General features: G+C 44.8%; 1 protein-coding gene across 1 annotated transcript in view; it reads right to left on the bottom strand.

Annotated features, from left to right (window-relative positions):
- Nucleotides 1-21,836, bottom strand: part of PACS1 (phosphofurin acidic cluster sorting protein 1) — a 550,726-nt gene that overhangs the window by 278,241 nt on the left and 250,649 nt on the right. The window contains exons 12-13 of the mRNA XM_082271176.1: nucleotides 20,383-20,477; nucleotides 20,144-20,264 (exon numbers count right to left, since the gene is read on the bottom strand). Of these exons, the coding sequence (XP_082127302.1) occupies nucleotides 20,144-20,264; nucleotides 20,383-20,477 (216 nt within the window). The remainder of the gene's footprint in view (nucleotides 1-20,143; nucleotides 20,265-20,382; nucleotides 20,478-21,836) is intronic.

The raw sequence follows: 21,836 nt of genomic DNA, 5'->3' as shown, positions 1-21,836 counted from the left end.
ATTTTGCGTGGCCACCATTTTTTTCCAGCAACGCCTTAACCCTCTTGGGCATAGAGTTCACCAGAGCTTCACAGGTTGCCACTGGAGTCATCTTCCACTCCTCCATGACGCCATCACGGAGCTGGTGGATGTTAGAGACCTTGCGTTCCTTCACCTTCTATTTGAGGATGCCCCACAGACACTCAATAGTGTTTATGTCTGGAGACATGCTTGACCAGTCTATCACCTTTCCCCCCAGCTTCTTTAGCAAGGCAGGGGTCATCTTGAAGGTGTGTTTGAGGTTGTTATGTTGGAATACTGCCCTGTGGCCCAGTCTCCGAAGGGAGGGGATCATGCTCTGCTTCAGTATGTCGCAGTACATTTTGGCATTCATGGTTCCCTTATGGCACTGTAGATCCCCAGTGACTGCAGCACTCATGCAGTCCCAGACCATGACACTCCCACCACCATGCTTGACTTTAGACAAGACACACTTTGTACTCCTCCCCTGGTTGCCGCCACACATGCTTCACACCATTTGAACCAAATAAGTTTATCTTGGTCTCATCAGAACACAGGCTATGGCTCCAGTAATGAATGTCCTTAGTCCGCTTGCCTTCTGCAAACTGTTTGCGGGCTTTCTTGTGCATCATCTTTATTAGAGGCTTCCTTCTGGGATGACAGCCATGCAGACCAATTTAATGTAGTGTGCGGCATATGGTCTGGGCACTGACAGGTTGACCCCCCCCCCCCTTCAACCTCAGCAGCAAAGCTGGCAGCACTCATACGTCTATTTCCCAAAGACAACCTCTGGATAGGACGCTGAGCAAATGCACTCAACCTCTTTGTTCGACAATGACGAGGTCTTTTCTGAGTGGAACCTGTCCTGTTAAACCGATGTATGGTCTTGGCCACCATGCTGCAGCACAGCTTCAGAGTCTTGGCAATCTTCTTCTAGCCTAGGCCATCTTTATGTATAGCAACAATTGTTTTTTTTCAGATCCTCAGAGTTCTTTGCCATGAGGTGCCATGTTGAACTTCCAGTGACCAGTATGGGAGAGTGAGAGCGATAACACCAAATTTAACACAGCTGCTCCCCATTCACACCTGAGGCCTTGTAACACTAACAAGTCCAGAATATCGGTTACTGAAGATCTTACTGCCACCCACACCACCATAGCAGATCTACAACGCACACTACATGCCCTCATTGCAAATTCAGATGACGCTGAGAACAGGTTACAACGCAATAATACAGTGCCTTGCGAAAGTATTCGGCCCCCTTGAACATTGCGACCTTTTGCCACATTTCAGGCTTCAAACATAAAGATATAAAACTGTAATTTTTTTGTGGAGAATCAACAAGTGGGACACAATCATGAAGTGGAACGAAATTTATTGGATATTTCAAACTTTGTTAACAAATAAAAAACTGAAAAATTGGGCGTGCAAAATTATTCAGTCCATTTACTTTCAGTGCAGCAAACTCTCTCCAGAAGTTCAGTGAGGATCTCTGAATGATCCAATGTTGACCTAAATGACTAATGATGATAAATAGAATCCACCTGTGTGTAATCAAGTCTCCGTATAAATGCACCTGCACTGTGATAGTCTCAGAGATCCGTTTAAAGCGCAGAGAGCATCATGAAGAACAAGGAACACACCAGGCAGGTCCGAGATACTGTTGTGGAGAAGTTTAAAGCCGGATTAAGATACAAAAAGATTTCCCAAGCTTTAAACCTCCCAAGGAGCACTGTGCAATCGATAATATTGAAATGGAAGGAGTATCAGATCACTGCAAATCTACGAAGACCTGGCCATCCCCCTAAACTTTCAGATAATACAAGGAGAAGACCGATTAGAGATGCAGCCAAGAGCCCGATGATCACTCTGGATGAACTGCAGAGATCTACAGCTGAGGTGGGAGATTCTGTCCATAGGACAACAATCAGTCGTATACTGCACAAATCTGGCCTTTATGGAAGAAAGGCAAGAAGAAAGCCATTTCTTAAAGAGATCCATAAAAAGTGTTGTTTAAAGTTTGCCACAAGCCACCTGGGAGACACACAAAACATGTGGAAGAAGGTGCTCTGGACAGATGAAACCAAAATCGAACTTTTTGGCAATGCAAAACGTTATGTTTGGCGTAAAAGCAACACAGCTCATCACCCTGAACACACCATCCCCAGTGTCAAACATGGAGGTGGGAGAATCATGGTTTGGGCCTGCTTTTCTTCAGCAGGGACAGGGAAGATGGTTAAAATTGATGGGAAGATGGATGGAGCCAAATACAGGTCCATTTTGGAAGAAAACCTGATGGAGTCTGCAAAAGACCTGAGACTGGGATGGAGATTTGTCTTCCAACAAGACAATGATCCAAAACATAAAGCAAAATCTAGAATGGAATGGTTCATAAATAAACATATCCAGGTGTTAGAATGACCAAGTCAAAGTCCAGACCTGAATCCAATCGAGAATCTGTGGAAAGAACTGAAAACTGCTGTTCACAAACGCTCTCCATCCAACCTCACGGAGCTCGAGCTGTTTTGCAAGGAGGAACGGGCAAAAATTTCAGTCTCTCGATGTGCAAAACTGATAGAGACATACCCCAAGTGACTTACAGCTGTAATCGCAGCAAAAGGTGGCGCTACAAAGTATTAACTTAAGGGGGCTGAATAATTTTGCACGACCAATTTTTCAGTTTTTATTTGTTAAAAAAAGTTTGAAATATCCAATAAATTTCGTTCCAGTTCATGATTGTTTCCCACTTGTTGTTGATTCTCCACAAAAAAAATTACAGTTTTATATCTTTATGTTTGAAGCCTGAAATGTGGCAAAAGTTCGCAAAGTTCAAGGGGACCGAATACTTTCGCAAGGCACTGTATATGGCTCCTAGGCCTCCCTGAAGGGAAGGAGGGCGACCGACCAGCGTAGTTTGCAGTGGAGATTTTTAAGAACCTCCTAGGCCCACAGATATCTCGCCCACCTATGTGGTAGAAAGAGCCCATTGTGTGCCCACAAGCCGAGTCATTCACAGAAAAAACCCTAGACCTTTTTTGGGTCTGCTTTCTCAACTACCGAGATCAAGACAAGATCCTTTTCGGAAAGCTTGCAAACACTGCACGCGCCAATATTGTAATGCCTCCATTCTACTTTTCCCAGATTTTTTGGCAGAACTGCAGTAGAAAAAGAAAAACCTTCAACGATGTACGCAGAAGGCTTTAGGATAAAAATTGGATTTTTGTCTTTTCGTAAAATCCATTTTTCTAATGTTCATTGACGGACACAGCTCTTCATCTTCATGACCGTAGGGTTATACTGACCCCCACAGGGGTAGGACAGTAGGCAGAGAAAAACCTATACGAGCCTATGAAGCAATCCCTCCCAATACTCCTACTTCCTGCTATAGGTATTCAGTTTTGAAACAAGCGGAAAGAAGGAAAAAACCCCACTCCATAGAGGAGCAGGTGCTGTGTCCATCAATGAACATCAGAGAACTAAATTTTACGTTAAGCCAAAAATCCAGTTTTCTCTTTCGTTCATTGACGGACACAGCTCTTCATCTTCTTGACCGTAGGAACATCCCAAAGCAGTGTCAAACATGAGGGACATGGGAACAGCAGAAAAAAAAACATCCCCAAGGCTAAACACAACCATCCAGGTCACTTGAAGCTCAACTGTCAACAACTGGAGCTCACCTGAAAAAACACCCTCAAAGAGGACAAGTCCTATAAACAGCAGCCTGCAAAACCTTGTGGCCAAAAGAAGCATCCACAGATGCCAACACATCCACTTTATAAAACTTTGTGAATATGTGTACAGACGACCAGGTAGCAGCCTGCAAACCTGCATCACAGACGCCTGACGACGGAAGGCCCAGGAGGCACTAAGTGCCCGAGTAAAGTGCCCCTTGACAGGGAAAGGAGGAACCTGACCCTTAAAAGATTAAGTCTGAACCACAGTTTGTCTGATGCATCTGAAAATGGTTGCAGCAGAAGCAGCCAGCCCCTTGCAAGGTCCATCCGTGAGGACAAATAGGGAGTCTGATTTCCTAAAATACTTCGTAGCTGCCAGATACACCCTTATTGCCTGAACCACATCCAGGGAGTGCAAGGCAACTTCCTTAGGATGCTTAGGCTTGGGACACAGGGAGGGTAACATTATCTTCACTCAGAAAGTTAGGCGACCTTTGGAAAGAACGATGGACATAGACGCAGAACCACCTTATCCCTGTGAACCACCAGGTAAGGTGGACGACAAGACAATGCCATCAGTTCAGACACCCTGTGTACCCGAACTAATGGGCACCTTCTAAAAAACATAAGCAGGCGAATCTCCCGAATATTTTCAAAGGGAGGCTTCTGGAGAACTGACAATACCAAATTGAGGTCCCACGGCGACAATGGAGACCACACTGGAGGAACCAAGTGTCCCACGCCCTGGATCAAAGTACGCACCAAGGAGTGTGTTGCCAACGGGCGTTGAAAGAAAACTGCCAAGGCCGGGCCCTTGATGGTACTCAAGGCCAGGCACTGCACAACCCCTTGTTGGAGAAAAGCCAAGATCTGAGCCACCAAAAAGCAACAAATGTGAACCCGGAGGGATTCACAGCACGCAATGTACGTCTTCCACATACAATGGTAAATCTTCCTAGAAGTAGATTTTCTAGCTTTTAACAGCGTAGGAATCACTGAGTCAGACAACCCTCTGTCCTTCAGCACCTGGTTTTCAACAGCCAAGCTGTCAAAGCCAGCGACTGTAAAGCAGGATGGAAGACTGGACCCTGGGACAGCAGATCTTTCCTGAGAGGGAGTCTCCAAGGAGCATCAGCGACCAGCTGTACCAGATCGGCGTACCAAGACTGGCGAGGTCAGTCTGGAGCCACTAGGATGACCTGAATCCCTTCTGCCTCTATCCTGCGTGGTAGTCTTAGCAGAAGCTGGACAGGAGGAAAGGCGTAAATGAAATAATACCGACTCCAAGGAGCCACTAAAGCGTTTGTAGTGAGGGCTAGAGGATCCAGAGACCGTGTCACAGCCCTCTGAACCTTCCTGCTGAGGCGAGAGGCCAACAGATCCACCTCTGGAGTACCCCACCGGAGACACAACTGATGAAACACTTCCAGGTAAAGAGACAATTCTCCCTGGTCTAACGCCTGTAGACTGAGATAACCCGCTTGCCAATTTTCCACTGCTGGAATGAGCACAGCAGAGTGGGCTGGAACAAATCTTTCTGCCCTCTTTGGAATGCCGGCTACTTCCCAAGTCGGCAGCACACTTCTTGTGCCCCCTTGGTGATTGCTAAGGTTGTGGCCTATGTCATTGTCTGAATGAAGTCCCAGAGGGAGTACCTTAGCGGACTGGGAGTACCTTAGCTGGCGGGAAGTACCTTAGCGGACGGGAGTACCATAGCACCTGGTAACTAGGAGTAACCGGAGAGTGGGAGCATCCAGGGACTGAAAGTCAGGTGAGAGGAGCGACTGCGAGGTAACTGGAGTAGGTTTAGTATTAGGGAAGCTAGAATAGGGTAGGTAACAAATTAGCAGGCTATTGCTATCCCCATAGAATAGAGGGTAATAATGTCCAACAGGATTGGGGATGCCACTCAGTGAACATCTTGCTCCATGTATGCATTCCTTGATGAACCAATCAAGGGCAAATACTGCTGTGTGAGATGGGAGCCACTTGTTTCTCTGGAAGCGCTGATCCTAGATCTAGAAAACAAGGTCGCAACACTGCGCAGCATTAACAACCTGGAAGGGAGCTTGGACATTACACAGCAGGTGCTGGCGGGGGCCAAAATAGAGGAGGGTGCAGACGCAGGCAACGGAGGTAGGCAGTTGGATGACAGCTAGGAGGGGTAGAGGGAAGAGTGCTAGGGAGGCCAGTCCTGAGTTGGTACACCCAAACAAATATAGGTTACATGATTTTGGGGATATCAGCTCAGGGGTTGCAGTGCAGGAGCAGTTGCCCTCCCCTAGCTGCCAGGGGAGTGATGGCACCGGCAAGGAGGGGGGCAGAGACTCAAGAAAGGTTAGACAGGTAGTGGTAGTAGGGGACTCAATTATTAAGAGGACAGAGAGGGCTATCTGTCAAAACGACCATGAGCGCCGAACAGTATGTTGTTTACCGGGTGCTCGGGTTCGGCACATTGCGGATCTGGTAGACAGATCGTTGGGCGGGGCTGGGGAGGACCTAGCGGTCATGGTGCATTTAGGCACTAATGACCAAGTAAGAGCAAGGTGGAGGATCCTAAAAAATTATTTCAGGGACTTAGGGAATAGATGGAGGAAAAGGGCCTCTAGGGTGGTTTTCTCTGAAATACTGCCTGTAACTTGAGCCACAACAGAGATGCAGAAAGAGCTTAGGGAGCTGAACAAGTGGCTGAGCAACTGGTGTAGGAAGAAGGGGTTTGGGTTCCTGGAGAACTGAGCTGACTTCTCAGTCGGTTACCGGCTCTTTAGTAAGGACGGGCTGCACCTTAATGGGGATGGTAAAGCCCTTTTGGGAAGAAAGATATCCACAAAGTTGGAGGGGCTTTTAAACTAGGTGATGGGGGGGGGGGGCTCAAAAGTAGTGCCAGTTAATAGTGAACAAAGAACATAAGCTACTATGGGGGGCAGCAGTGGCTATATAACCGCAACAACAACTACTGGGGGAAATGAGAGGACAAAGCAAGTAAAAATAAACGTAATGATAAATCAGTATCAACTCCAATATCACTAAGAGGGGTATACACAAATGCCAGCAGCCTAGCAAATAAAATGGAGGAATTGGAACTATTATTAAACGAGGAAGACATAGAACTGGTAGGAATAACAGAAACTTGGTTTGACCCGTCACACAACTGTCTGGCAAATATTGAAGGGTATTCTGTGTACAGTAAACCCCCGCTCCATCGCAGTTCAGTTTTTGCGGTCCCGGTATATTGCTTTTTTTTTTTTTGTAATGTTATTTTACTATATAAATCATTAAAAATGAAAAATGTTTGTGTTTTCCATAGCTCTTGCTATGTCTCTCAGTATCTTTTATGTGTTTAAATTAGTTTCTATTGTTTTAAAAGTGTGTTTAAAGACCTTAATGCTTTTACACGTACAGTGACAGTAAAAAAAACATGCCTACAATGCATTTTAATAGGTTTTTTCTATTTTGCGGATTTTCACTTTTCGCAGCTGGGTTCGGAACGTAACCCCCGCAATGGAGGGGGGTTTACTGTATAGGAAGGACAGGTGTGACGTTGTTCACCATCACTGGGAGTGAGGGACAGATACTTGGGGGATGCTGGGAGAATGGTTTGGATGGCTTCAGATGGGACATATCAGGTATCTAGTGCTGGAGGCCAATGGAGAGAGGGCTTCCCTTGCAGCTAAGTTCCAAACTCCCCTGGAGATGAGACAGGAGGAGTTAGGCCCAAAGTCGCACAGGTCACCTGCAGAGTTGCTTGCAGAAAGGGTTCAGGGATACCGCTGTTGTGCTGTGCTGCGGAGTTACTGCAGGCAGTTGGCACCTGTGAGATGAAGCAGGTACTTAAGATCGCTGAGACAGAGGGTGGTTGATTCAAGCCAAGGTTCGATGCCAGGCGGGTAGCGGAGAAGACAAGGTCAAGTGGTAGCCAAGGTCTGGACATGTAGCAGGCAGAGGAGATCCGTTAAACAAGCCGAGGTCAAAGTCAGGAAGCAAGCCGGAGACGGAGGTGTAACAAGCCGAGTCAGTAACCAGGAATCACAGGAAACGGATACTGGGTCATAGAGCCCTCCTGCTATTGCTGCCCTGACAGGACAGTAATATTTGTCAGCAATATCTCTCAGGAAATGTATGAAGATGAATGGTTTGACTTTTCAGATTGTTAGAATATTGCAGGAGTGTCTCATAGACCCTTGCTAGATAGTGAGATGGGGTGGGGTTTGTTATTGGTAAGTGCCTGCATTCCATTGTTCTATTGTTTCTGTCAGCCTTAAGATAAACGTATTATGCGATGTATATGTGTATTGGCTGCTAAGGGGGAAAGTGAATTGTCCCACAGTGTATATCTCTTTGTGCATGTGTTTGAATAAACAGTTTTGAGTTCTACTTCACCCTTAATATAGACTCTTGTCTAGGGGGATCTGCTACAAGAGATTGCTATGCTCTTCATACTCCCTTGAATAACCACTAAGAGCTTGTTCCTGTTCCTGCTGCACACTCTGGGGAAAATGAGGTTCACCCACTGGAACCTGGAGCCTTGTCGTAGGGTAGGAGGCCTTGAGTAGGAGGCAGCGAGACCCCAAGCAAGCCGCGGCGGTTCGTGGCGTCTGAGGGGGTTATGGTGTCTGGTGGAGTGCTTGGAGCCCTCGGGAAGAACTAGGAGCATCCGTCAACGAAGGTACCCAGTCGGGGTGCCGGTTGATCCGTTACAACAAGGAAGGCAAAAGAGGGGGAAGGGAATGTCTCTATATCAAAAATAACGTAAGGGTGGTAGAGAGGAGTGACATTATGGAAGGGATGAGGGCAGAGGTGGAATCCGTGTGAGTAGAACTCCATAAGGAAGAAGGAGGGGGAAAGGATTAGTGGGGGTATGTTATAGGCCGCCCAACTAAAGCGAAGAGTTGGAATTTCTTTCACAGTTGGGAATAGCAGCTAAGCAGGGACAAGTCAACGTAATGGGGGACTTCAATTATCCCGATATTGACTGGGAAGAGGGGACAGCTCACTCTGTAAAGGCCAGGTATTTCATGAATGTCTTACAGGAGAACTACATGTCACAGATGGTAGATTCTCCTACTAGAAAGAATGCATTGTTAGATCTTTTAATTATGAACGATTCACACCTAATCTCAGACGTAGAAGTACGGGACAACTTGGTCTCTAGTGATCACAGGATGATTACATTTAAGGTAAATGATAGAACAATAAGACACGAGGAGAATATAAGGACTCTAAACTTCAAAAAGGCAAACTTTCCTAAATTGTGCTCAATAATAGAGAACAGACTGGGCCCTACCCTAGGAACATTGAACACGGAGGAAAAATGGGAATGCTTAGGGAACATATTAAACAAAAATATCACACAGAGCATTCCAATGGGAAATAAATTTAGAAGAGCCAAGGTCAAACCGGGGTGGCTAAACAGTAATATAAAAATGCTTATTAGAGCAAAAAAAATGTCATTCAAGAAATACAAATTCAGAGGGGACATTATCAGCTTTTCACCAATACAAGGAATCTAACAAGAAATGTAAAAACGGAATCAGGACGGCTAAAAATGATTTAGAGAGACACAGAGGAGAGTAAAAAAACCCCTAAGAAATTCTTTAAATACATTAATAGCAAAAAAGCGAGGTCAGAGCATGTTGCACACATAATGAACAATGATGGGAGGATGGTTACAGAGGACACAGAGAAGACAACTGTGCTAAATACTTTCTTTACCTCGGTTTTTACACACGAAAAGGAGGGGTATACAGACCAGGACTGTCTGGTTAGCACAACACCGCAAGACTTGCTGCAGTGGCTATCAGAGGGTGAAATCAAGAAAAGACTTGATGACATTAATACTAATAAATTGCCCGGACCGGATGGCTTGCACCCAAGAGTACTCAAGGAACTCAGTAGGGTTATATCTAGACCGTTCTTCCTAATCTTCACAGACGCTATATTGACAGGAACTGTACCAGGTGACTGGAGGAAAGCTAATGTGATAACAATATTCAAAAAAGGGAGGATGGATATTCCGGGAAACTATAGACCGGTCAGCCTGACATCAATTGTATGTAAATTATTGGAAGGGTTGATAAGAGACTATATCCAAGAATTTGCTAAGGACAACAGTATCATCAGCAGTAATCAGCACGGGTTCACAAAAGGATGTTCTTGCCAAACCAATCTGTTAACATTTTACAAGGAGGTGAGCTGTGAGCTAGATAGGGGGAGAGCTGTGGATGTGGTGTATCTGGATTTTGCTAAGCCATTCGACACTGTTCCCCACAAACGCTTAATCTACAAGCCAACGACCTTGAGGTTTGTTCTTGGATAGAAAACTGGTTACATGGGCATGTCCAAAGGGTATAAACAAACAAAATTATAACAGCGCTCAACACAAATAAATAGTGACTGTTTGGTGTATCATGTAAAGTGCAGCTGCTGTGCATCCAAACCAATTGTTGGAAAGATATATGAAATTCAGTTAAAACAGCGCTAGCAACTGGTGACAACAAATAATAAATCAAAATAAATAAATATATTAAACAATAAGTGCTTTATATCATATAAAAGTCTCTTAATGCATATAAATAAAAGTGCTCTAGTGCAATCCTTATTTCTTCAGTGCAAGTGAATAAAGGTGCTTAAGTGCATATCCATCCATCCAGGTGTATTCGGTGCTCACATGAGTGACCCTCCAGGTCCCCTACTCACCACAATATAGATGGTTTTAGGATGTTTGGATAAATGATGGGACTACACTGTCCGTGCTCCACTGTTACATCCAGATTGGGATCGCTCCGTTGGGATATGGTGGATTTTCCCGATATATGTGGATGAAAGAAGGGGCCAATAGTGTAGTATGTTCAAATAGAAATTTATTTCCCCACAATTACGGTTATACTCACAAGAAAAGCCGTGTGGTAAAGCGATATACAAACAGGAACCGCCGCTGTTAGCGTGCGTTCCGCCGAGACCAGGAAGCCCGACCGGAAGTGACGTTACGTGGCTCCACGCCGGAAATACGTCTTTTTTCCGGCGTTGAGACACGTAACGTCACTTCCGGTCGGGCTTCCTGGTCTCGGTGGAACGCACGCTAACAGCGGCGGTTCCTGTTTGTATATCGCTTTACCACACGGCTTTTCTTGTGAGTATAACCGTAATTGTGGGGAAATAAATATCTATTCGAACATACTACACTATTGGCCCCTTCTTTCATCCACATATATCGGGAAAATCCACCATATCCCAACGGAGCGATCCCAATCTGGATGTAACAGTGGAGCACGGATAGTGTAGTCCCATCATTTATCCAAACATCCTAAAACCATCTATATTGTGGTGAGTAGGGGACCTGGAGGGTCACTCATGTGAGCACCGAATACACCTGGATGGATGGATATGCACTTAAGCACCTTTATTCACTTGCACTGAAGAAATAAGGATTGCACTAGAGCACTTTTATTTATATGCATTAAGAGACTTTTATATGATATAAAGCACTTATTGTTTAATATATTTATATATTTTGATTTATTATTTGTTGTCACCAGTTGCTAGCGTGGTTTTAACTGAATTTCATATGTCCAAAGGGTGGTGATAAATAACACGTACTCAGTCTGGTCTGGAGTGGTAAGTGGGGTCCCCTAGGGCTCAGTCCTGGGACACAATTTTGTTTAATTTATTCATCAATAACAGAGGACGGAATCAGTAACTCAATCTCAGCTTTGGCGGATGACACAAAGTTATGCAGGGCAATGATTTCTCATCAAGATATAGAAATTTTACAGAAAGACCTGAACAAAACAACAGAGTGGGCTACATGGCAAATTAGATTTAATGTAGAGAAGTGTAAGGTATTACACTTGGGGGCAAAAAAACATAAAAGCAATTTATGCTCTAGGGGGGGAACCTCTGGAGGAATCCAGAATGGAGAAGGATTTGGGGGTTCTAGTGTAAGATAGACTAAGTAATAGCATGCAATGTCAAGCCGCAGCTGTCAAAGCCGGCAGAATATGAGCATGCATAAAGAAGGGGATATATTCTAGGGACAAAGCTATAATCCTATAATCCTACCACTTTATAAAACCCTGGTCTGGCCACACCTGGAGTATTCTGTCCAGTTCTGGTAACCAATCCTCAGAAAGGATGTGCTGGAACTGGAAAGAGTCCAAAGAAGGGCAACTAAACTAATAAGGGGATTGGAGGACCCTAATTATGAGGAGCGATTACAAGCGCTTAATTTATTCTCCTTGGAGAGGAGACGCCTGAGAGGGGACATGATGGCGATTTACAAATACCTCAATGGAGATCCCAGCATAGGTAAAAATCTATTTAGTCTCAAGGAGTGCTAGAAGACACGTGGCCACACAATGAGATTAGAGGAGAGGCGGTTTAACCTCAAGCTGCGTAAGAGGTTCTTCACTGTAAGTAAGGGCCGTGAGAATATGGAACTCTCTTCCACAATTGGTGGTAGCTGCGGGGAGTATGGCTACATTTAAAAGACACTTGGACCTGCATCTCACAGATCACAACATTTAGGGTTATGGGAAATGATCAGGCCACTGACACATACACACACACACACACACACACACACACACACACACACACTTGTACAGGTTGAACTGGATGGACTGATATCTTTATTCAACGTAACTATGAATCCGCACCGGACACCCCTGGAGACAACTTGTCCAAGGATCCAGACAAAGTTTGATCGTTCGGAGCTCCAGTACATTGATCAGTAGTCTGGACTCTTCCTGAGACCAGACACTCTGAGCACAATCTGTGCCGAGGATGCCTCCCCACCCAGACAGGTGTATGCAAGTCAGATGAGATGACCGTCTGCTAGTCAGCAAAAGCCGAATCGCCTCCTGCAACTTTTGAAGTTTCTCCCGAGGAAGAAACACTCTGGATGAGGACAAGTCCAGAGTCAGAGCCGGATAGACTTGGCTTGTGGACGGAACCAGGGCAGACTTCTGAAGATTCAGAATCCAAAAGAACTCCCTCAGTGTTTGCAGAGTAATCTCCAGGTTGTCCAACAAGGCAGACAAAGGCTCATAAAAGCAGATCATCCAGGTATCCCAGTATCGTGATCCCCGCTGATGCAGTAATGCTAGAACCAGGGCCAACACTTTCGTGAAGACTCGAGGAGCGGAAGCGAGACAAAAGGTTAACTCCACCAATTAATAATGCTCCCCGCCCACGGCAAAGCAGAGGAAACGCTGATGGGCAACACATATTGGGATGTAAAGGTAGGCATCCTTGATATCGTTGGAGGCGAGGAAATCCCCCTGATGTAAGGACGCCACCACAGATTCCATGCAGAACTTCTGTACCCACACAAAGCAGTTTAGTGCCTTGAGGTCCAGTATTGGGCACACCTTGCCCTCCTTCCTGGGAACTGTAAACCAGTTTGAGTAAAAACCTTGAAAAACCTTCTGACTTTTGAGCCAGAACAATCACCCCTTGAAGTAACAAATCTTGCACCTACCCATAGAGATCCTTTAAGCTTTCTGAGGATAAGTGCAGGTTGGAAGGGAAGAACCTTTCTGGAGCATATGATAGAAACTCTATTCGCCGGAGCAAATGACTTTGTGGACCCACTTGTCCTGGATCAGGGAGGTCAACGGATGCAGAAAGCAGCGAAGATGTCCCCCCACCCCAGATACGGGTGAGGGTGCCCCTTCATGTGGAGGAATGTTTATCCGCAGGTCTGGCAGCACCTGCTCATGGTTTGCCCGACCAAGAATTTTTGGAACCCCCCAGCGGAGGCGCGAAAGGGCTTGAATCCCTTGTCTTGAGACCCTGAGAGACGAAAAAGTCGCTTGTGAGACGAAAAAGTCGCTTGTGAGCTGAAAAGGAGGGTCCCCCATCTGTGACGGGACTCTTCAGCCCTGGAAACCTGAGGTAGAAGAGTACTCTTTCCCCCTGTGAGGCCCTTGATGATGCCATCCAAGGAAACTCCAAACAGGCGATCCCCCCACAAATGGAAGATCAGACAATGCCTTCATAGAAGCCTGGTCTGCAGACCAGCATTTTAGCCATATAATGCACCGCAGGACCACTGCTGAGACAGACAGTCTAGAAAGCAGGAGGGTGGCATCCAAAGAGGCGTCACAGACAAACTGTAGCCCTTGGACCGACCGGTCCACCAGCTCCACCAAGGAAGGGGGGAGCTGCTTCTCCTCCAGGTCCCGGCATAAAAGCTTAGCCCACTCAGTCAGAGTTTGCGACACCAGGGCAATAGTAATTACCGGCCTAATTGCCGAACCAGCCACCGCCACATATGACGGACCAGAGCCTCCGCCCTCCAATTAGCTGGACTTCTAAAGCCTCAACCGGAATGAAGGTAGCTCAATTAGACCTGCAAACCAGCGAGTTCACTACAGATGGAACCGTCTACCTGTAAGGAAGTTAATCCTCATAAGGATACTGCAAGCAAAAACGCTTAGCAATCACTGCATTTTGGACAACCCCACTGTTTTGTGACAATGATGTCAAGGTAAGCGGAAAAAGGAATACCCTTGCAGCTTTGGAAAGTATGTGGGTGTCAAAAGGAACCAGTACCTCCGATGCAGCATCAGCCGCAACCTCCATTCTTAAAAGTTTTACGCACTGATACAAGCAGTGCATCCACCAGCACCTATTTAGGCGCAGCTAGAGGAGCAGAGGAATCATCCTCACTATCTGAGCACTCAGGGTGCGTGGACGCCACATACTAAGCTCACCCAAAAAAACATAATCAGGGGAGGCTGCCCACTGCGATCCCACAAAGGGAACGCCGGCAAGAGCCTACAATGCACCACCTATTGGACCTCGCAAAAAAAACAGGGGGGACACCCTCTGAGCCCTCCATAGAGGACATAATAGGACTTAGCCCCCTTTAAAGGGGGCCGCCGGCCGTAACACTCACTAAAACAGGGCAGGCGTCCCACACAATAATGGGGGCAAGGCTGTCATGAAAAAAATTAAGCACCCCCACAGCTCTACCCCTTCCAAGGGAGGTGCCAAGCTGACCACATCACCTAGCAGGCAAGCCATGGCCTAAGTTTTTGTGGAGGCCCAGCCGCAATTGCAAGGATCCTCAGCCCGGCAGGTGCACAAAAGAAGAGTGGATGCTTCAGCTACACACACTGAGGCCGCCCCCCAAATGGCGGAGCCAGATTTGGCCACATGGTCTAGTAGGCCACAGGCCACGGCCTATATTTTTGAAGGCGCCCAGCCGCCAGGACGCATATTTATTTTTTTTCACAGGAAATGCACTTTTTAGGTAACAAAATTCTATCTCTCCGCAGAGCTTTGGAGCATCAGGCATTTCATGCCACCTATTCTAGTTACGCCAGGGGAGTTACCCTACTTCTAAACAAGTCCCTAGCATATAAAGTACTACATGCGTGTTCCCATCCAGGGGGTAGATATCTTATCCTGGTTCTAGAATTTGGAAATGTTACATATGCATTGGTAATGTATACATTCCCCCGCCCTTTTCTCCTGGAATATTTAATATCCAGGAAAAACTGGCACCTCTACAGTTAGAGTCATATGGGCCAGGGATTTTAATTCTGTGCTACAAGACGACTTGGATTCCTCTAACCCAATGAGAACCCCTAATGTGGACTTGGGTCCAGACCTTTGGTCGCACACAATTTTTATTCACATCACTCTGCATCCCATAAATCAGGTTGCCGCATAGATCTGGTGTCTACTAGTAAGCTGGTCTTAACATCTGTGCTGGTGATCTCCTTTGTTTTACAGAAATTACTCTGGTTTCGGGAAGCAACAAAACTCAGGGATGTTGGCGCCTGGACCCCAAATGGCTTAATGAGGAGAGGGTGCAGGAATTCTTGGCAGATTCAAATTCTCATTATTGGGAAACATTTGAGCATTCTGCGTCTCCCCAGTGTGTGTGGGACGCCCCTTTAAAGCATGTACAAGTGGGCAGTTTATTTCTGCCCTTATATCAGCCAGAGTTTCTGACTCCAACAGTTAACGTTGGTCTCTGAGCTGATTACAGATGCTAGGGAGTCAATTACAGACCCCTTGGGTATCCTTCAAGAGTTTCAAAATTTTTTTTCAATCCTTATATCATCCAATCACTTCCCCTGACGTCCCGGCTTTGTCTCTCTTTGCTGTCCTTGTCAGAGGACGAGGCTGAGTCCCTTGATAGAGAACTTCTGGGAGAATTTCTGAAATAGAGGCAGCCATCAACTCTTTTTTCACCTAATAAAACTCTTGGAACTGATGGGTTACCAGGGGAATAGTATAAACTGCATGCTAAAGATTTGGCTGGGAGATGCTGCAGAGTGATCACTGACAGCTGTGAAGATCAGGCCCTCCCAACATCCATCCATGTATCAAGTCCACATTATTCTCCTACCCAAACCAGGAAAGGATCGTAAGCACTGTGCCTCCTGCAGACCTATCTCCCGCCTAAATTATGACTTAAAAGTGTTGACCAAAGTCTTGGCTACAAGGCTGATGAAGTTATCCTCCTAAGTCAGTATTGATCAAACCAGTTTTATCAAAGCTAAAACAGACATTAATCTCCGCAGAGTATAAACACATCTAAGGCTCCTTTCACACCTGGGTGTTTTTGAGCGTTTTTCAGCTCCAAAAACGCTCAAAAAAAACTTCCAAAACGCCCAACAAGTAAAACCCCATTCATTTAAATGGCCCCTGTTCACATCTGAGAGTTTTGCAAAACGCCTGTAGCTGAAAAAAGTACATGAGCTTCTTTTTGGGCTGATTACCAGCGTTTTTGATAGATGTCAATGCCTGCCTCCAAAAACGCCTGAAAAAATGGTGGTAAAATCGCGGTAAAAATCGCAGTAAAAACGCGTGAAAACGCTACGCTCAAGTGTGAATGCAGCCTAAAGCTTCCCCTGAATGAGTCAGCTTCAGGATTCTTGGTCTAGCTGGATGTAGCGAAAGCTTTTGACTCAGTTAATTGGGTAAAGATGTCCTCTGTGTTAGAAGTGATGGGTTTTGGGCCAGGCTTTTTTATCTGGATTAAGGCCCCTGCTGCCCAGATTAAAATGGGAGGCATGTTATCAGAACCATTTCTCATTGGTAGAGGTATGAGACATGGGTGCCCACTATCCACGTTGCCATCTGCACTCATGATGAAACCCATAGCCCAGGCTATTTGCAGAGGTCCCCTTTATCAAGGGTATTCAGGTAGGCTCCATTACAGAAAAAGTGGCTGACGACCTAGCCTGTTTTCTTAATGACCCAGGTCCCTCACTTGATGAGGCCCTAGCCCTAATATCCTCATTTTCGCCTAAAACTGGTCTGAAAGTCAACTGGGATAAATCCCAAATAGTGTCCATTGATCTGGCAGCATGCACACTGTCTCTCACCCAGATCTGCCCCTAAGGTGGACATCCACTGCTAAATATTTGGGGCAGACAATCTCCTCCAATGTTTCTGAATATTGTTCTTTGAACCTTCTACCACTACCGCAGGCGGTGAAGCAACATATGGCGGGATGGGCGCGTCTTCTTCTCTCCCTTATTGGGAGGATTAATTTTATAAAAATGAAGCTCCACCCGTCTATAGTGACAATTCTACATCATGCTCCAGTAGGGATTCCAAAGAAATATTTCAAACAATTTAATTCTGCCATGGGGAGATATATCTTTCTTCTGGGGTTCTAGTCAGCCCAGGTTTAGATTGGTGGTACTTAAAAGACCACGGACACAAGGAGGGTTGGCATGTCAGGATCTCTAAGCCTATTACACTGCTGCGTTGCTCACCAATGCACATAATTGGCTGATGACGCAAAAGTCTAATGCAGCAGTTGTATTAGAAGCAGCCTACCTTATTTCTTATGAGGCATTATTATATAGAGGTTCTTCAGCCCCCTTCCCCATCACACAGTCCATGAAGGCTGTTCTTAGGGCGTGGCAGTTGCAACACCCTATAGCATCACATCACTGGTCACCCCACACATCCCTCTTGTTGAACCCCTCTCTTCACCAGCTCTATCTTTTTTTTAGATCTCAACACAGACTTCTAAAGGAATTGGGTATCTTAATCAAATATATGCAGGAGGTACCCTTCAAACCTTTCTCTCTCCCCAACTCATATCTATACCGATACCATCAGTTGTGCCATGCTTTTCATTTGTAATTTTCTACTCGACCTGTCTCCTTTACCATCTCTGGGATTGAGTCTCTACTGCAGGATGACTCCCTGATTAAACCCCTTCCTACCATATACAAAGCCCTTCAACCTACTATACATGAAGGCCTTGAAAAGCTTTTTTCGCACTGGTGTGGGGAGGTCCCGGAGCTAGATTCTGAGGACTGGGAGGACATTTAGTAATATCCCATACAACAATTGGTCTCTACCAGGGATCAATTGATTCAATTTAAAATCCTTCCTAGAAGTATATTTTACCCCTCAAAAACTGCACAGGGTTTTCCCCTCACACCCATCTAGTTGTTGGCCCTGTTCAGAAGACCCAGCCACTTTTGTATTTTGGGAATGCCCAGTCATTAGGTACTTTTGGGCAGAGATCTCTATGTGTATTCGGTCAGTCACGACTTGTTTCTGTGCTCCTATCTACTGATGTCTGTATACTGAGTCTTGTCCATTTGGCGGCCACATCTAGGGCTAGGAGAACTCTGCTAGGATTGTTATTGTTCTACGCTCTTAAGACAATACTCTAACTGGAAAGTCCCTCAGGGACCCACATTAGATTCTTGAAAATCCATAGTTATCAAAATGGTGCCACTGTATATAGTTACCTATGAGTCTAGAGGATGCCCAACCAAATTATCTAAGGTCTGTTAAATTTGGACCGAATCAAAGGAGACTGTGGCTTCTGTTGCGGTGTTCCCTTAGGGCTTTTAGCAATAACTTCTTGGTAATGGTTAGGGAATACTTTGGTGCACTGTGTGACCAGTATGATAAGTATTGAGCTTTCAGTTGAATACATATATATGTTTTAGGGCATTGGTTGCCATACCAATTTTTTTTTTATTTTGTATTTGGTTGTCTGAAATTGTATTTTTTTGGTTTTATCTAATTAAAATCCAAGCAATGATGTCAAAATACAGGGAACCCTTTGATACCTTATTCACAACGCTGAGTCTACTAGAGGTCCAGGCTTCACCCAGGTGGGCATACCATCAAAGGGGTCTTAAGGGTCTGGGAACAATAGAGATGAACCATAGCCCTGGAACTGTGTGGCACCCTGCAGCTAACTACACACACTGCACTTCCAAGGTAAGCTCCTAAAACATAGTGGGGTCCAGGTAAAGCCCCTGATATAACACCAAGGGGTAATGATACAAAAAACGATAAATCATCCAGGGCAATAGGCAGTCAGATCTTGAAAAGTATCAGGAGAAAAAAAATAAATGGTTTAAAAAGAAAAAAAAAAAAAAGGAGGAATTTTGACTTGCCTGTATAAAAAAAAGGTACACGCACATACACACAAAAGTTTCATAGCTTTGGAGGACATACCCTATAACCCTACCCCCACACTCTGAAAGTCCTCAGTTTTGTAGAAAGAAACGCAGAGTAAACAAAGGAATGTAAAACCCATGTTCTGTACTATACTCTAAAATATGGAATTTACAGGTGGATCAAAACTGCTCCTATTTTAATTTTACAATACAGGACAAGTCAGGCAGAGTATGCATATACCATAGAACATCCCCCAAGCAATAGGAAGGGTTGGCAACAATGAGCCTAAGGCCCCTTTTACACTTGTGCAACTTGTCCTGTGATTTGGGGCTGCAAAGTCGCATGACAAGTCGTGCTCCATGATTTCCAATGAGTACCGTTCATATCTGTGCGACTTCAAGTTGCAAAGACTGTAAAGTCTTTGGAGGAAAAATGGGAATGCTTTAGGAACATATTAAACAAATGCATCTTGCAGTGCATTCCTATGGGAAATAAATTTAGAAGAGACAAAGCCAAACCTGGCTGGCTAAACCGTAGCGTTAACTTATTAGGGGAAAAAAAATGGCCTTCAAAAAATATAAATCAGAGGGCACAGTATTGGCTTTCGACCAATACAAGGAGGCAAATAAGAAAAGTAAATACGAAATCAAGATGGCTATAATCAACTTCGAGAGACAAATAGCGGAGGATAGTAAAAAGAACCCTAAGAAATTCTTAAAATATATCAACAGCAAAAAAATAAGGGCAGAGCATGTTGCACACAATTAACAATGAGGGGAGGATGGTTACAGAGGATGCTGAAAAGGCAACCGTGCTTAATGCTTTTTTCTCGTCAGTCTTTACACAGGAAAAGGAGGGGTACACTGACCATGACTGTATGGTTAGCAGTAATTCACAGGACTTGCCGCTATGGCTAACAGAGAGTGAAATCAGGGAAAGGCTGGATAAACTTAACACAAACAACTTGCTGGTTAGTGATGTTGAACTGATATTTTTAACACAGCTGCATATACATAATTGTTTATTCAATATTTCAACTTAATAAGTGAAGATTGTTACAAACATACCTGTATGCTCTGCCCAATTTCTGTTCCTCTCTCACTCTCTGTACTTTGAGCTCTCTCTGAGAGTACTTTGTTGGGAGGTTTCTCTTTTACAGAGACACTTCTTTTGCTTTGAGGCGTCAAGCTGGAAACAGATGAATGTCACAATTTAAAAAAACACCTTTGGCCTTTGATAAAGATTATACATTTATATTACCTCAGGTCATGCATAGGTTTAAAAAATGAGAGGGGTCAAGACTTACTTTGGGCTCTTCACAGATTTAGACTTTTCAGGGACAGGGAAGATGAGTGTTTCAGAAAGTGTGTCTACATCTTGTGAGATATCCAAAGAGACATCCTGGTAAAACAGCAGGGAAAAAGGATCATGATCACACATGATGACACAAATTAGTAATAGCTTTAGTATTGCATCATTTTAGGAATGCCAAAAGGAAAATTGCATTTTACTCTTGGTGGTGTTTATATCCAAACCCAAGCACAAATTTATTGCAGCTTACCAGCCCTTAGATGTGGTGGGTACAATAATAGAAACATAGAAACATAGAATGTGTCGGCAGATAAGAACCATTTGGCCCATCTAGTCTGCCCAATATATCTGAATCCTATGAATAGTCCCTGGCCCTATCTTGTATGAAGGATAGCCTTATGCCTATCCCATGCATGGGATAGGCATAAGGCTTAATTTTCCTTTTTTTCCAGTCTGGGTAAATTTTCTGTAAGCACAGAAAATACTTGTCAATCCTGCCAGACATCTAGTGTCCTTGTAAATTCCTGTGCACTGAACTAACATCTCAAATAATGTTATCAGCCATCAGTCTCTGTGTAATAGGCTATTAGTCCACATGAGGAGAGCAGCCTTGGGTGACAACGCTGCTCCTCCACAGGATGTAGTGCAATGAGTGAGCGATGTCACCCAAAGATGTGAAGTATGCTACTGGTAGTATCAGTAGGTAATAAACAGAAAATAGAGCCTCAAAGAAAAAAACAAAATGCAGCCACAGCATCCAACTAATAGTAAGTTGCAATATATTACATTTCTCTTTTTGGGCTTACATGTGCTTTAAAATACTATGGGCACAAGCAGCTTGCTTTCAGGTGCATTCAGCTTGCATTTGACATTTGTAATACGTCTGAGATCATTAGGGTTCATTTGACCCACAGTTGACCTTCAAGCTTCTTTCGCATTCCCAGCTTTATGGGGCAGTGATTCTGATGTGAACAAAAGTCCATCAACACAGGCCCTTATACAGGTCAAGTGGTAACATGAATGTTGAACAGGGCCTACAGAATGGATACATTTTACATTCCATACATAGAGAATTTGGTTTAATCACGTATCCAGTATAACAATTCCTAACTCGATGTTTTTGGTTTTAAGTGCAGTTACTTAAAAAGATGCTGTTAACAGGCAGTCACGAATTTCAAGAGGAAAGACTTTGAATATCAGTGACCGAATATCAATGCACTCCCGCCTGTGACAGGAGCCATACAGGATTCATGCCGTATACAGTACGCAGAGGTCGCTGTGTGGGAGTCTATGATACCTAGTAATTATCTCATGTACAGGGGGAAGTCTGTGGTCTGGTGGAATGGTCGGCAGGGATAGGAGGCTTTGTGTTCTTGTGTCTCTCCATTATGCTCTATGGGAGATCCCTACACTGGGAATACAGCAGTTGTCAATAGCAACCCCTCCACT

This window comes from Pelophylax lessonae (genome assembly GCF_965119305.1).
Source record: "Pelophylax lessonae genome assembly, chromosome: 10".
Taxonomy (NCBI): Eukaryota; Metazoa; Chordata; class Amphibia; order Anura; family Ranidae; genus Pelophylax; species Pelophylax lessonae.
This window is presented reverse-complemented; position numbering and strand designations above follow the sequence as displayed.